General features: G+C 38.4%; 1 protein-coding gene across 1 annotated transcript; it reads right to left on the bottom strand.

Moving 5' to 3' along the window:
• Positions 1-723: 723 nt before the first annotated feature.
• ANKRD7 (ankyrin repeat domain 7) lies at positions 724-8,861 on the bottom strand. Its single transcript, XM_046668938.1, is given in 6 exon segments — positions 724-840; positions 1,727-1,902; positions 2,058-2,170; positions 3,072-3,117; positions 8,675-8,781; positions 8,824-8,861. Coding segments are annotated over 6 exon segments (597 nt in total).
• Positions 8,862-17,400: the final 8,539 nt, after the last annotated feature.

Raw genomic sequence — 17,400 nt, 5'->3', positions numbered from 1 at the left:
ACATGTCTTATACTTTTTTAAAAAATTAATCTTCTAAATTTACTGTTCAAATGTAGGATTTCTATCAGGAAAAGAGTCAGAGCAAGAATGTAAAAAGTGGGGCATCTACTCAAAAAGTTGCGCCAATCACAGATCACATCATGGAGTCCGAAGATAGAGTCCTGAGTGAGCAGCTGGCTCAGGGTTTTCAGTTTCTGTTCCCTGGGACCCTAGTGTTTTCCAGACATCTCAGGAATTCTATGGAGGGTCATGTCTGGGGCTCTAGGTCCCCTACCTCATTTAACTACAGCATCTGGGATTTAGAGATTGAGTTTCTGTGTAAGACTCTAATCTTATATAATAATTAATAATAATAATAACTGAGCTGGCCCAGTGGCATAGTGGTTAAGTTCACAAGCTCCACTGCAGCCGCCCAGGGTTCACAGAGTCGGATCCCAGGCATGGACCCACACACTGCTCATCAAGCCATGCTGTGGCAGCAGCCTGCACAGAATAGAGGAAGATTGGCACAGATGTTAGCTCAGGGCCAATTTTCCTCACCAAATAATAATAATAATAATAATTATAACAACCTACCAATCTGGCTCTACTGTTGGATTTTACGGATAGAAAAATAGACCCATAGAATCTAGGTAATTTGTCCAAAATAATATGGCCAAATCTTTTCCCAATATCAAATTAGGTATCTGTTAGGTGTCTGTAATTATATGCTTTTATTTAGCATTAATTATACCTTTGATTCTTAGCTAAAGCATTGACATCTGCCCCTCTCTGTAGAAGAAATTCTACCATTTCTGCCTTATTTTCAGTAATGGCAAGTAAAAGTGGAGTATACACATCCTGAAAAAATTTATTTCAAAATGATTATTTAAAATACTGTACCAACATTACATGCCTTTTAGATTTAAGTTTAATTTAAAACATGTGTAGTTATAAGAAACCTCTGCATATGTACTTGAATTTTTTAAAGGTTGTGATACTTAACAAAATCAATTTCAAAGATCAAGAAAGTAAATTGTATTTGGGCCAGTCAAAAAATAAAATTAAAGTTTCTACTTTAGGCTGAATTCAAATTGTGGGCAAGAGCAGCCTGGAGTATTTAAGTGATGAGCCCCTAGCATTTAATATAAATATTGCCAACTATCAATTCACATTTCAAAATGTTATTACAGTTGGGTTCCCATAAGGTGTTATTTAAACTCCAAGGCTGGCACTTATTTTGGGCTGTCATGTAGACAAAAATATCAGTGAACTAAAGTGTTAAGAAGCTTAATAAAAAGAATACTTCTCAATTATCAATAATGTCTCAATAGGAGAGTTGTATTACTTTTAGTACAACAGATGACTTTCTAATTCAACCCTGTTCTTACTGTTATTCATGAGTGTACAAATAAAATAGAAAAGATAAAAGATGTTAGCTTTATGATTTTTAATCAATATCCATTTATAGGGAAATCAAATATTTCTCATTTGATATAGACCTTTGAATAGTTATTGTTAAACATGACATTGCTTTGGAGTTCAGGATTATAACCTTGAATGAAATGGAGAAAGACTTTTGAAAAAGGAAAACTTCATTGGGATTTGATAATCTCCTCTCCTCTCCATTTCATTTTGGAAAATTCATGCTTTATATAATGTATATCAACAGATGCAAATTACTGCAATGAATACTTTCTTCCATTGCTTTCTAAAACACGTTGTGTTGTTTTTAATAAAAGACTACTTTATTTTGAGCTCCAAGATGAGCTCCGTGTTAAATCAACTTTTTGACTAATGAGACACTTTGACCACAGACAGCATAATGGAGAGCAGTATTGTCATCTGAATCCACCAGATTTGGGTCTGCACCACGGTCTAGAAGAACAGAAGCACAATTCTCCTTTTCACACTGTGCTGCCTGTCGGTACAAGAATAGAGAAGTAAGCAATTTACTACGCAGGATATGATACATTAAACTAATGTTTAATACTATGTTTGAAAAGATGAAATCCAACAAAAGTTATGTAGGAGAAGAACTGCAAAACATTCCAATTGGAAAGGAAAAATTAGCATCTTGGCCAATGGAGATCTGTTTTTACTATCCCAGACATTCATTTTGAATTGTTTCTCAATTAAAAGAGATACAACATTTGACTATCCATTAGCACAGGCCAGGTGCAAAGGTGTTCTATATCAATATAACAAAACACAAAGTTAGAGGCAAGTCTTAGTTTGAGAAGTTACTTTCTATACCCAAGAACATGTCAGATTATATACTGTTAAGACATTTGCTTCAGGGGCTAGCCCTTAACGGACTGGTTAAGTTCCCATGCTCCGCTTCCACGGCCCGGGGTTTCGCCAGTTCCGATCCTGGGTGCAGACATCGCACCACTCATCAGGCCATGCTGAGGCGGCATCCCACATAGCAGAGCCAGAAGGATCTACAACTAGAATATACAACTGTGTACTTTGGGGAGAAGAAGAAAGAAAAAAAAAGATTGGCAACAGATGTAGCTCAAGTGCCAATCGTTAAAGAAAAAGGGATGTTTGCTTCAGGTAATTATTTACACCTACACAAACTTTACATTAATTGTCACTACTTTTTACAAAATTTAAAATGCTGCGCAAATGCCTTGAAAATCAAATATTTAACTAGTTTCACTTCAAGGAAAATTTAACTATAATGAGTTAAAAAAAATAGGTTTTTTCAAACATCAAAATGGTGTCTGAGCCTTGGAAAGGATGATAAAGTTAGACATCCAACAAAATTTAGAAACAGTCTCCCAAACCTGAGATATATGTGACAGTTAATAGAAGGAAAGGAATTTGCCGACATTTGGAACCCCTATTCCATGGCATGCCACCCATACTTGTGTGTTTCTCTCTTTCTTTGGCTATTAAAGTTGCCATTTGCATATAAAAAATGAATGCAAAAGTGAAAGCCTAAGGACTCTCTAAGTTGTAGATCTCAACTTAATTTTAAGTTATTTAAATATGTTCTGCTTCTCAAAGAACCCTACTCCATGTAGCCTCCCAGAAACCAAGCACACGTTCACGCAGTGTGACAGGTACTAATTCGCTCTATTTACAATTGGTAGGTTTTAGCCTGAACTGACACTCAATAAACTTTTATTTATTTATTAAGGCGATATTATAGCCTTGCTTTTAGATAATTTTATAATACAGTGTATAGATAGCCCAGGTCCCAAACAAGAGACTTTAGATGCCATTTTCCCACTTCATTTTAGGTCCTCAGAAGTACTTTATGGGTCCTTAAACAGACCTGTTATTGACACAAAGCATAGCAAAATGGTGGCCCGCAAGGACTTGAAAATAAGGTAACTTTCAATAGAGCTAGACTAATAAAATCCATACACAATAATATGACTTACCATTTATGGCAGTAAATCAAGAAAAAATAAAAATAGTTTTGAACAGTTTGGAAATACTAAAATTCCAATCAAGTTTATCTGAACGTAATCTCTGGAAGGCAAGACTATAATACAACTACCATACAAAAGCAGAAACCTAACCAATTATATTGTTCTCTGTCTGAAGAAAGACTATAATCAGAAAGAGGATGAGTGGTTAGCTTGGATGATAGAATGAAACCAGAAGTTAGCCATGGTTAACATCCTCCATCAAAAAGAAAATCTGGATTTAAGGAACCTATACTTCCCAGCCATTGGAAAAGAATACTTCGTTGTAGAACAAAAGTGATTCATCAGGCATCATGGTCTAGATAAAATCTCTCTCAAAATCACCTACCTTACTTTGCTGTGATTCCATCCTCACGGGGCAAACTTCTGGTGACTAACTTGGTTTCTCAGATATGCTAATACAGGAAAACCACTGATGAGCCTTTTGGTTAACATCCATAGTTTGGCATAAGGATAAACTTCCCTATGTAATGGGAAGCATCAGTCCTCAACCAAAACACACAGGGCTGAAGAGCTTGAAGCCTACCTAAAATAACTCCTTACAGTAGCTTAGCAAATCCTAACAAACACTTTGATCCGCCTCCTTCATCCGTTATTATACATCTCTTAAGAATTCAGCCCCAAGGAATTTACGTGGCTTTTACTCAAGCTTTAGATCCACCTCTCCTTTCAATTCCAGTTCTCTTTTTTCATTAATTAAAAAAACAAAAACTGTGCTCTTTCTGAGAGAAAGTAAATGGCATTTGGGTAATTCCCAGTAGATCTTCCAAAAGTGGCTGCTGCACGCCTGCTGGATAATTTCACTCTTCCAATTGAAGCCTAACCCCCACTGTGACAATTAAATCTTTTATGAAAATCACAGAGCCCATCTGTATGCCCCAAGGAACATAGGAAATCAGCTACAAATTCAGTAAAATAAAATAGCTATGAAAGCTTCAGCTTTTTAAGGAAGTATTGAGCAATATAGTCCTGTGGTCTTTTACACAAAATCCGAAAACAAGACTAAACTATCTTGAGCAGGCATGAAACATTACAAAGTTTACAAGATCGCCCAAACCTTCAAGACAGTCTTATAAAGATTTTTAGTCAGAATATTTGGAATCCTTTCAAATGATTTAAAAAGACAAAATGTCTTAAGAACATATAGATTTAACATTTGTCTTCACTTCATTTTAAGTTTTAGATTTAACTGTTCTTGACTTCCAGAACTCACAATTGGAGTGTAAAGCAAATCATGTCTTTGTTATGGCCATTTACCAGACGTTTACCCATATAATGTAAATGCTTCAAGGCCAATATCAATGTTTTTTCACCTAACATCAAAAACAAAAACCATTCTATTTTTTGAAACAGTTGAATGCAAATGTATATTTACAAATATCTTAGAGAAACACTTTAAAACCAATATTATTCCATTACATAACTTTTATTTTATGAATGTAGTATATTCCCAATATAAGACTTTAGTTTATATTGTTACTTTTTAACTCCTAGTACTTATCTTACAAGAAATTTAGTGCTGGTGTCATTTTATTTCATTCAATTTCTGTTTTCTCCCAGTCTCTCACTCTCCCGTATACCAGTGAAAGAATTGTCAGCATAGATTGTGGACAGGAGAAGAACTGTCAGATCCCAGAAATCGCTAACCGAACTTCAGCAAAAGGCATGACTTGGATGGATGTCAAGAGTGGATCATTACTATGGAAGCAGAGATGAAACGTGTTATCCGCCAGACAGGGGGCAGGACCAGAACACAGCTGCAGTCTTCCATTAGGTCTCATCATGAGAATACCCTTTTCATTAACTGATTTTGTTGGGCTCTTGATAACTCAGACTTCAGGGTTGGTGAACAAGTCACTCAGGAAGCTACCTCATCCTAGATCATGAATTATTTTCAACTCTAGGCTTGGCACTTTAGATCTAATCTGGGTTTGAGTAGTGTGGCTAAAAGTAGTAGTTTGGAATTTAGCTGTCACCTACCAGGCTACATATAGATCTGAAAGACTCTTTGTTAAAAACCATAAAAGTAATTTAATTTCATAGCAGTAACAGATATTAAACATCTCCTATTCATTTTCAAACTTACTAGGTGCAGTACTCTTGAAATAAAAACAGAAATAGAAGCCAAATAATCAAAGCACACTAACAGGGAGCTACTCTGTTTAATAACAAGTAGCCTGCAACAGGGCTTTGCAGATCTTGGTTTAAAAAAACATCCATCTAGAAATAGCTATGATTTGACAAATGAGGAGAGTTAGGGTCAAGGTCATACAAATGCAGAGCGAACCTCAAATTTGGATCTTTATTCCCCAAAGAACGTTCTTCCTCCTGGTCTGCTGTGGTCTCCAAAACAACTTGCTCATTAACTGACATGGTGCTTCCCCCATTCTCTCCTAACCAGAAATTTCCACTTTCAGTACCATTTTTTGACTGGAAAACATATTTCAAATGTTATTTCCATAAGGCCCTTATTAATATGTACATACATTTACATGAGGTATCAGAGAACTTCAGCACAATGCTTCTAAAATGTGTTTATAGAACATTCTGTAAAACATTATAATTCACCGTTTAAAAAAAAACTCAAACAACACAAAGCAGAAGTCTCCCATGACCATTCTCATCCACCTTCTTCCTCTGCCCAAATCTCATCTCCTCCTCAGAACAGTGATGTTAGGTTTAGGACGTGTCCTTTCACATTTATCCCTCTCATTCTCAATCTCTCTTTCTCTACATACACACAAATATTAAAATATACAGTTTGAGATTTTGGGGGGAGTTTTAACTAATGTGCAGTCACATAACCACTATAATCATGACAAAGAACGTTTCCATCACTCTGAAAAGTTCCCTCATGCCCCTTTGCAATCAATCCCCTTTCCTCCCGCCCCATCTGAACCTCCTGTTAACCTACTACGGCTACGCGGGGTTCTAGGTGATGAGGATACAGCAGCAAACAAAACAGACAAAAATACTTGCTCTTATGGATCACACATGCTAGAGGAAGAGGTAAACAAAAGACTTAAAATGCCAAGTATGCCAGACAGTATTAAGTGCTAAGAGAAAAATCAGGCAGGGAAGAAGGATAGGAAATATCAGCGAGGAGAGGGGGTACAGCTGTAGGTAGAGTAGCCAGGGAAGCTCTCACACATAAGGTGACAATTAAATAAACACCTAAAGGAAGTGAGAGAGCAAGCCATGAGGATATCTGGGGGAAAAGCATTCTAGGCACAGAGAATAGCAAGTCCAAAGGCCCTGAATACATTTCTGGCATTTCTGTAGAACACTAAGGAGCCCAAGGTAGCTGGAGATGAATGAAAGGGAGAGTGTCAGGAGGTAAGATCAGAGAGACAACAACAGGGTGGGGGTGAAGGCCGTGTAGGGCTGTGTGAGCCATTAGAAGAACTTTTGCCTTTACCCCTAAAGAGATGAAAAGCAAGTGAAAGTTGTTAAGGCAAGGAACAACATCATTTGACACCCATTTTACAGGATCATTCTGGCTACTGTGTTGAGGGTAAACTGAAAAGGCTAAAAGGTAGAAGACTAGAGAGGCCACTACAGTAATTCTGGTTAAGACATGATGGTGGCTTTGACCAGGGTGGTCACTGTGAAGGTGTCAAGAAATGGTTGGATTTTAGATATACTTTGAAGGTGGAGCCAATAAGATTTACTGCTGAGTCAGATGAAGGATGTGAAAGAATTAGAGGAGTCAAGAATGACTTTAGAGTTTCTGGCCTAAACAATTAAAAGCAAGGATTTGGTATTTATAGAAAGAGCAGAGCAAGATGGGAAGACTAACAGGAGCACAGTCTGGGGATGTTTGAAATGCCTAAGCAGTGACGGGATGGAGCCAGTGGCTCTCACAAGCCATTTGCTAAGTTTTCAGGAATTATTGGAGCCCATTGACATCTCACTGGTAGCTTGAAATCAGGGCTTCTCCTTTCTTTGCCCCCCATCCCCCACCCCCAAGAGCCTGTTATTAAACATTTGCCAGCACACCGCAGCCTAATAGACATCTAAGTGGAAGTGTAAGGCATTTACATATATATGGGTCTAGAGTTCAGAGGAGAGGTCTAGCTGGAGATAAACAGTTGGAAGGCATTGGAATATAGATATTTAAAGCCAATCTCTCTTCACCAGGTGAGTGAAGATTAAAAGAGAGAGAGAATCATTCAATGTCTGAACCCTCAAATATTTACCACTCAGGAAGAAGAGGAGAAATCAGCGAAAGAGTCTGAAAAGAAGCATCCACAGAAACAGAAGAAATGCCAGGTGAACCAAATGTCTTGAAAGACAAGATAATATTTTAAATAATACTGTTAGGGCAAGAAAGATACTTGACTAAGATGCCAGGCAGTTAAGACTGAGAGTTGACCACTGAATGAAGTCAGGTTGAGGTTATCCATGACCTTGTAAGGTAATTCAACGGTGTGATGTAGGCTAAAAGTCAGATAAGTTAGATAACTCTGTTATTCTTAAAAGAGGAGATAAAATATCAGCAAGCTGACACAAATACTCTTTCTAACCACAGTTTCCAGTTACTCAATCATGATGAAAGATGACGCTTTTCATACTTGACTTGAAAATGCTCCCAAGGATTTTAAGGTAAGCATAGATAGTACATATCTTCTGTCATTAATGCCAAACACGTAAGTTCTTTATTGCTTAACATACAAAATTAATGTTGTTTTTGCAGTAAGTGGTTGTTGATGGGCTTTTTGAATATATGATGCAATTGAAAAACAAAATTCGTGAGACCCACATTAAAAAGTTAATTGTTTTGCTATTTCAAAGTTTTAAAATCTTAATAACCACTGCTCTTGGAGCTCACTTTTACTTTTTTCCTGTTAGTACATTAGTAATATGGTATATCTTAGGCAGCTGGGAACAATATGCACCAAAATAAAAAACAGCAGGCTGGGGAAAGGGTAGAGTGCCCAGTGGAGGTTAAGGCAGTGGGAGGAGTGGAGGGGATCAGGGAGGGTAAAAATGCCCTCAAATATCCCTGTGCGCATTTTTAAAACTAAGAAGCTGAAAGTTGGGAGTGTGACCCTCTGCCAATGGTTACCAGACCTCTCTGCTATGGGAAACCCGGAGTGACAACCAGTGGGGTAGCCTAGACAAGTCCTGTTTCTGGTAAGAGGACCCAGTGGCCCCAGCTTCCCCTCCACACTGCCCTTCATCACTGTGGTCATTTCTATTCTCTGTCCCGTCCCGCTTGTCCACATTCATGTTTCATGAGCTGAAGGTATGAAGATACTCCTTCACCTTCTCCAAATCCCTTACTGAGGCAGCCTTGGGAAATTTCTTGAAATCCTTATCTCGAAGGTCATAGCCCAGCTCAGTGGGCAGCCTGGTACTGGCCCGGCTTACAGGCAGGTGTGAGAAGGAGCCAGGAGACTCATGCTTCCTTCTCCAGAAGATGAAAAGCTTTTTCATGATGGTGCAGGAGGCAGTCCTTCTATTGGACCAGGATGTCCCTGGGGCTCCTAACCGCCCCACCTGGCCCTGAGGCCCACCACTGGGCTTGCAGCCCCTGCTCACTCCAGTCCCAGAGTAGAAGTCAGCCAGATACGGGAAGCAGATCAGAGAGAGGAAGCGGGCCAGAGACCAGAAACGGCGGGGGCCGCTTGCATGGGGTGACACCAGATTCTATTTCCTAGCCTCTTGCAGCTACGTTGGGACCCAGTTCTAGGGGCGCCCAGACCCAGATTCTCACTGAAGATCTTAGACTGACTGCTACACTCTGTCTTCCTATTAGATAGAGAGCTTTTGGGTATAAACCTACCAACTTTGTTACAAATAATCCCTCTCCTTCAGAGATAGACCTAGTGGCTTGAACTCTTGTGCACTGAGATTTACCTTCCTCGAGATAGGGATGGATCTCCTTGAGTGATCCATCCTCCAGCCTCTCACTAACCTTGTTCACATGATACAGTCCATCTTTAACAATAATTGAGATCACTCTATAATCTCAGTTTCAAACACACTTTTGAACATTACTTCTCATATCTCAGCTCACTTCTCTCATCACAAAACTCCAGAAATCCTTCCAACTCTTTGCGCCTATACTCCATTAATTCCGCCACATTTCACTGACCTTGACCGCCCCACTCTGTCCTCACTTCTCTACTTGACTAAATTCCATGGTTAATCATTATCATCACTCCCACACATATACCTTCAATACATTTGCCCCCATTCCTTTTACTTGTCTGCCCAAACCATAGTGCTAGTTAAATCTGAAACTCCCATCTAAACTTGTCTGCCCTGAGCCACTGAGTGTGACTAAAGGCAAAAACAAAATCACACTGTCCTGTCTCAGCTTCAGTTTATGAAAATCACCTGAAATGGATTGGTATGCTCCCCAGCAGTCCTTAGATATTTCCCTCATCCCTTCACACTCACTCTTTCCTTGATCATTTCATATCTTCTCTCTCTTCAAACTCATTTTTTGGCCAATGACCTGGTTTCCTGATCAATTGAGAAAAGAGAATCAGAAGAGAAATTCTACAAGCTCCCAGGACATCTACCCACCTACCTACATCTTGACGGGAAATATTTTACCTTCTCTCCTGTTCGTATCACTATGTCCATGTTGTGGCAAAGGCCAGCGCTTCTCTTGTGTACTAGAACTCGTCCTCTGTAGCCTACCCATTCACATTGCTTCAGCAACACCCCTCCCCTGCTTTCTCATGTGTCTTTAAAATTTCCCTCTCTGTTGATCAATTCTTATTAGCATAAATACATACCAGTATTTGCCCATCCTAAAAACAAACACCAAAAACCATTGACCACATTTCCCCCTGCAACTATTGCCTCATTTCTCTCCTTTACAGCAAAATTCCTTAGAATTATCTATAATCTTATAATCTGTCTCTACAATTTTTATTCCTTCATTCTCACTGAAAGCAATTCTCATCATTACCCTTTTGTTCCCAGCTCTTTCTCAATCATCGCAACAGTAATCGCAATTGACCGTGATCTCCATCGTGTGAAATCCAATTATCATTTCTCAGTTTTCATATCAGTCTAGTAGCATTTGCCACAGGTTTCAAGGACCATTGCTTACTCCTTGAAACATTGTCTTCACTTGGCTTCTAAGACATTCCACTTCCCTGGTTTGATTCCTTTCTTTCTAACCATTGCTTCTCAGTCTGCTTTTCTGATTCCTGTTTATCTCCAAGATTGGAGAACCCCAGGAGTGGTCCATCAATAACTTCATTTTTCCCCCCAAATCCTTGTAGTCATCCTTCACTCTTATCTTTTACGCCTACATCCAAACAGCCAGCAACTCCTGTCAACTTTAATTACAAAATATATCCGAAATCCATTTTATTTCTTCCCTATCCATATTCCCTTCTGGGTGATCTCATTCAGTCCCATGGCTTTAAATACCATCTATCTTCTAAAAACTCCAAAATTAGGAGTTCCAGTCTGGTCCCTTCTGCTTAACTCCAGACTCTATAGGCATCTCACACTTAACATGTCTAAACTGACCATCTGATAGTCCACTCTGTCTTCATCTTTCTTACCTAAGAACAAGTAACTCCATTCTTCATGGTGCTCAGGTCAAAAGTCTTAGCATCATCCTTGATTTCCCTTTCTCAAAGGCCACATCTAATCAGTTAACAAAACCTGGGTGCACTACTTCCAAAATACATACAAAATTTGACTACTGCTATCAATGTAATCCAGGCCAACATCATCTCTCTCATTTGCATTATTTTACTTCAATATGTTATGGCAGAATCCTGACTGGTCTCCATGCTTCTGCTCTTGTACACCATCCTTGCCCCAGTCTATTCTGAACCCAGCAGCCTGAATGATCCAGTTAAAGTGCCTTCAGATGATGTCACTTGTCTGCTAAAAATTCTCCAGTGATTTCCTAAGTTTCTCACAGTAAAAGCTATATTTCTTATAATGACCACATGGCCCTAGACAATCTGTGACACTATTCCTCCATACCCCCACCCTTTACTTCTCTGACCTCAAGTCCTTCCTCTTACTTAAGCTCACTTTGCTCCAGCCACAGTGGTTTCTTTGTTGTTCCCCAACACAGTAAGCACATTCCTGTCTCATAGCCTCTAACTTTACTGCTTCCCTTTCCTGAAGTGCTCTTCCTGCCACCATATGTAAGCTCCGAGAAGACAGCCATTTTTGAATGCTTTGTTCCAGGCTAATTCTCAACTCCCAGAACAGGACTTGGCACATTAAGTGCTCAGTAAATGTTTGACAAGTGAATGGATAAATATATGAATAGTAATCTCTGCTTCTATCTACATTGTGGATTCTTGAATGCAATTTTGGACACAGAACTTCTCCTTAATTCCATGGAGCAAAAGTAAAAACAAGGCTGTATTTTTTAATGAGAAACTTTAGGGTGGCAGATGGGAATGAGAATACAGAATTTAGTGGGAAAATAGCCTACCAGATGTGACTGTTTTCCAAAACCACAGACTCTGGTTCATTTCTATAGGAGTCTTCAGTAGGCACCTTCCTGTCCATGAAAGCGTCACTATGTGGCAGGGCCAATACCTTAGGGTGCTCCTGAGAGTATGGACCTCCAAAGAAGAGTGCATAACACTCAAGGTATACAAAAAATAGCCCACTGGGTGGGGAAAGAAAGTATCAGAACTTCTTTGCAGCTACTAAATCTTCCTTTGAAAATGATTGTATATGTCCATATGTTCTATAATAGATGTTAAATATTAGTATACTAACACACACACACATATATTTAGTATGTCAATCAATAAAATACACACATAGAGATGCTTTGTTTTATTTTGTTTTGCCAATCTCATCAACTCAATTTATAAAATATTGCCCTAGCGTGTGTCTAAAAGTTCTTGAGTCCAGGCCCAAGAGACCACTGAATTGCCTCTACCTCTTAATAAAGACGCGCAACTCAATCCTTCACTTCCTATTCCAAGCTGTATCCTTCATTTGGATGATTGGTAAAGGAAATATCCATGCTGTTTAGGGCAATATCCCCTCTACTCAACAGAACAATCCATCAGAACACAGCGGCCCAACATCCATATGAGGGATACAAAGACATGTGAAAGGGTTATTTCCTCATGAGCTCCCTTTCATCTCTTCTGTTTGGAACCTGTCTCTCTTCTTTCTACTACCTTAATTCAGTCTATTTATCTTTTGCCTAGATTACTACTATGGCCTTCTAAATAGTCTCTGCCTTCACTTTAAACACTGTTCAAACAGTAGTAAGCTGGAGTTGACTCATGCGATCCCTAGGGGCGCATTAGTAAATATGCTGGAATTGTTGGAGGCTTGAAATCAGAAATGGGAGTATTTACATGATGAAAATTGGTAAGAACTATAAATCAGGGCTTGTTTTCAATACTCTTTGTAATATTCCTATTCTCAGAAATAAAGAAAACAGAAAATAGAAATTTAGAAAGAATAATAATTAACATCAACTGTTACAGAATATAAACTTTATGAAGGCCAAAACCTCTAAATGAATGTGACAGGGAAATTTCTGTACTTCAAGTTATAAGTAGTTATCTTTCACATTTGTTTATGATTAATATTTTCCTTTCCTCTTTCTTCATCGGTTTCCTTATTTCTACAATTAAAATTAATATTTGTATACAAAATTCTCAAAAAAGTTTAGTATAAGGAAACTATCCTTGGGAAATAGAGGAATAGAAATCTCACAAACCTAAAGATTGTATCTCTCTTCTTAGAATAGTTTCTTTGAATTAATTGAAAATAGATCATTCCTTTTCCAAGTTAAGGAATATATTTTTATTATGTCCTATAAATTTTACAAATACTAGAATTAGGTCCTAATTGTGAACATTGAAAATTAATGATATCAAAATTACAAGATGACAGTTCAACATCAAAATTATTACTTTTCTTTATAAGTTACCTTCTAAAATAGCGAGTTCTCCAAGTACATTTACCTATTAATTCTTTCATTCATCCATCCATAAAAAGTGAATTGAGCTCTATTAGGATATGTACTCTCATCTTTCAGGACCCTTTCAGCTATAAACAAATTTTGGCTACTTCTGGTCTGTGTAGGTTGAGAAAAGTAAAATTACAGTATTAGTACTAAGTCCTAAGGTTTCCTTCTTTCTCTTTAAAGTAAAATTTTTGAATAATAGCAATTGTACTAGATGATCTTTCAAAGTTTCACTTACAATAATAATTATTAAGTGCTAGTTTAGTCATTGGAAATGCCTGATATGTATACATTTCATGAAAAATTTCTTCTACTAAGCTTAAATGATACTTGGCTATAATGATAGTTTACTGGTCCATTTATAACCCCACCCTTGTAGATCACTATTTCAAACTTTCTCTATTTACCTGTCTCCTACTCTGATGACCTTGTTTTGTAGTTTACTGAAGAGAAGAGCAACCAGGAGGGAATTTGCATAAACTTGCAGGACCACCCTGACCCACTTGCTTGCACCATGCCCATTGTTGATCCTTCTTTCCTGTTATTGTGGGTGAAATGTTGCTGCACCTAAGTAGGCCATTCTCTTCACTTGGGAAATAGATCATCACCTCTTAACTTCTTAAGGATCTTTCTCCATCAATTCTCCCCTCACTGTATCCAACGCAATCTTTTTTTTTCCCTCTACTCAATATACACTGTAATTTTCCAATGTTAAAAAACAAACAAAAAACAAAAGCTGCAGCTACTGCCCACATCTTCCTTTCTCTTAGCACAAAATTCCTTGAAAGAGCTGTGCAGAATGATTTCTCACAATTTCTCATTTCTTCTCACAGTCACTTCCACTAGGCTTCCATTGCTTCCTCTTCAGAGAGATTACCTCTGTCCTATGAGACCACCCATCAGAGTCCAGGAGTTCTACATTTGTATGAGAGGTAAAAAGACATTTTGAAAGGTTATCTCCACTGAGTTGGAGCTGGAGGACTTGAGGAATACTTCAAAAGAGGAGGTAGGGAAGGTAGAGTGATATCAGCATGATTGTGGAGTGAGTTCCCTTTCTCTCCCCTTTAAGTTACAACTAAACAGACATTCATTAACCAGCAGAGGAGTCCCTGCACAGCACAACAGGATGACTGAGAGATCCACGCAGCCATGCATATGAAGGTGGGGGGACTGGATCCCTGGGAGGTAGTGGAACTAGGTGAGCACACCACTCCCTCTCCCCAGCAGCAGTGATCTAGATTGTGAGTTCTCACTCAGTAGCAAGTGTGACCATAAGGGGAGGGGGGCAGGGAGTCTGGCCCATGAGAATGTTTTCAGAGTTGTAGCCTAGCCCATGGCAGCCCTACAAGTGGAAACACTCCCCACTGAGTGGCATGGCTCAGCCCCCATGAAGGAATCCCTACCAAGCACAGCAGCTCAGTTGAGCTGCCTGCAAGTGCAGAGCTGGCACACACACAAAAAAGCAAACTTCCCGTCCCACCCAGCAAACCAGCTTGGCTGGTCCCTTGCTAAGTGCAGTGGTCCTGCACCAGAGTGACCAGCTGGCAGAGCACAGAGGCTTCACTTCTGTGTGTGTACATGACCTGCCAAGTGGCTGCAGCCAAGGTGCAAATGCAGAGAAGCTCTACTGGCACAACTTCCAGCAGATGGGGCAGGATCAGAAAACACAACTCCTGCCCACCACCTCAGTGGTGGCGTGTGGAATCTGCAACCTGATACTACCACAAATCCACAGGCAAAGGATAACTTCATCAAACACCATGAAGAACCACATTAACACTTGAGAGCAGAAGGAAAATGACAAGTCTCCAGAAACCAATTCTGAACTCAGAGAAATTTACAATCTAAATGATAGAGAATTCAAAATAGTTATCATAAAGAAACTCAACAAGTTACAAGAAGACTCAGAAAGACAGCTCAATGAGCTCAGGAATCAAATTAATAAGCAGAAAAAATACTTCACCAAAGATATTGAAACTCTAAAACAAAAAAACAACCAAACAAACTCTGGATATGAAGAACACAATTAATGAGGTAAAAAATAATTTAAAATCCATAAAAAATAGAGCTGATATTATGGGGGACAGAATTAGTGATTTAGAGGATAGATATATAGAAATCCTTCAGGTGGAGGAGGAGAGAGAACTAAGATTTTTTAAAAATGAAGAAATTCTTCAAGGAATATCCAACTCAATTAGAAAAAGGAACATAAGGATTACAGGTATTCCAGAGGGAGAAGAGAAGGGAAAAGGAACAGAAAACTTATTCAAAGAAATAATAGCTGAGAACTTCCCACACCTGCAGAAAGATCAGGACTTACAAGTGCATGAAGCCAGCAGAATTCCTAATCAGAACAAGGCAAAAAGACCTTCTCAAAGGCATATACTACCAAAACTGGTGAAAGGCAATGACAAAGAAAAAATATTAAGGGCAGCAAGGTGGAAGAAAATAACCTACAAAGGAACCCCTATCAGGCTTTCAGCAGATTTCTCAGCAGAAAACTTACAGGCTAGGAGAGAATGGAATGATATATTCAACATACTGAGAGACAAAAACTTTTAGCCAAGAATACTCTCTCCAGCAAAACTATCTTTGAGACACAATAGAGACATAAAACCTTCCCAAGATAAACAAAAGTGAAGGAGCTCATTGCCACTAGATCTCCCTTATAAGAAATGAAAAATGAAGGCCTCATACCTGAAACAAAAACACAAAGGTTTACAAAACCTTGAGCAAGGAGATAAATAGATAGAATCACAAAATTGCAGCTGTATACAGAAAGGGTCAGAAAACATTTCATGTTAACATACAAGATAAAGGGAAGGAAAGCATAAAAAATAATTATAAACACTTCCATTTAGTCACAAACTCACAATGCAGAAAAGAACAATTTGTGAGTTTAACTCAGAAGGGGACGAGGAAAAGGATGGAAGTTGCTTAGGCTAATGGAGATAAGAGGCTATCAGAAAATAGATTACCTCATCTATGAGATCTTTTATACAATGTCATGGTAACCACTAAACAAAAAATCAGAGCAGAGCCACAAATCATAAACAAAGAGAAAACTGAGAAAAACATCACAGAAAACCACCAAACTGAAGTGGCAGTCAGAAATATAAGGAAAAACAAACTATGGAAATATAGAACAACCAGAAAACAAGAGATAAAATGGCAGTATTAAACCCTCATATATCAATAATCACTCCAAATGCAAATGTATTGAATTCTCCAATCAAAGGATACAGAGTGACTGGATGTATTAAAAAATAAGACCCAACAACATGCTGCCTCCAGGGAATACATCTCAGCTCTAAAGACAAACACAGGCTCAGAGTGAAAGGATGGAAGAAAATGGCAGATATTGCCATACTTATATCAGACAAAGCAGACTTCAAGATAAAAAAGACAATGAGAGACAAAAGGAGCAGTAAACAATGATAAAAGGGACACTCTGCTGAGAGGACATAAGACTTATGAATATATATGCACCTAACATAGGAGCACTAAAGTATATAAAGCAGCTATTAACAGACCCAAAGGGAGAAACTGACAGGAACATAATAATAGTAGGGAACTTTCACACTCCACTTACATCAATGATGTTGACAGAAAGTCAACAAGGAAACAGTGGCCTTAAATGAAATACTAGACCAGCACAATGAGAGGCATTCACAACTAGAATATACAACTATGTACTGGAGGGCTTTAGGGAGAAGAAGAAAAAGAAGAAGATTGTCAACAGTTGTTAGCTCAGGTGCCAACATTTAAAAAAAAGAAAGAAAGAAATACTAGAGTAGATGGACTTAATATATATATATATATAAACGGAACGTTCCCTCCAAAAACAGCAGAATACACATTCTTCTCAAGTGCACATGAGACATTCTCAAAAATAGACCATAAGTTTGGAAACCAGGCAAGCCTCAATAAATTTAAGAATATTGAAATCATAGCAAGCATATTTTCTGACCACAATGCTATGAAACTAGAAATCAACTACAAGGAAAAGGCTGGGAAATTCACAAATATCTGGAGAGAAAA

The sequence above is a fragment of the Equus quagga genome, chromosome 8 (assembly GCF_021613505.1).
Source record: "Equus quagga isolate Etosha38 chromosome 8, UCLA_HA_Equagga_1.0, whole genome shotgun sequence".
Taxonomy (NCBI): domain Eukaryota; kingdom Metazoa; phylum Chordata; class Mammalia; order Perissodactyla; family Equidae; genus Equus; species Equus quagga.
This window is presented reverse-complemented; position numbering and strand designations above follow the sequence as displayed.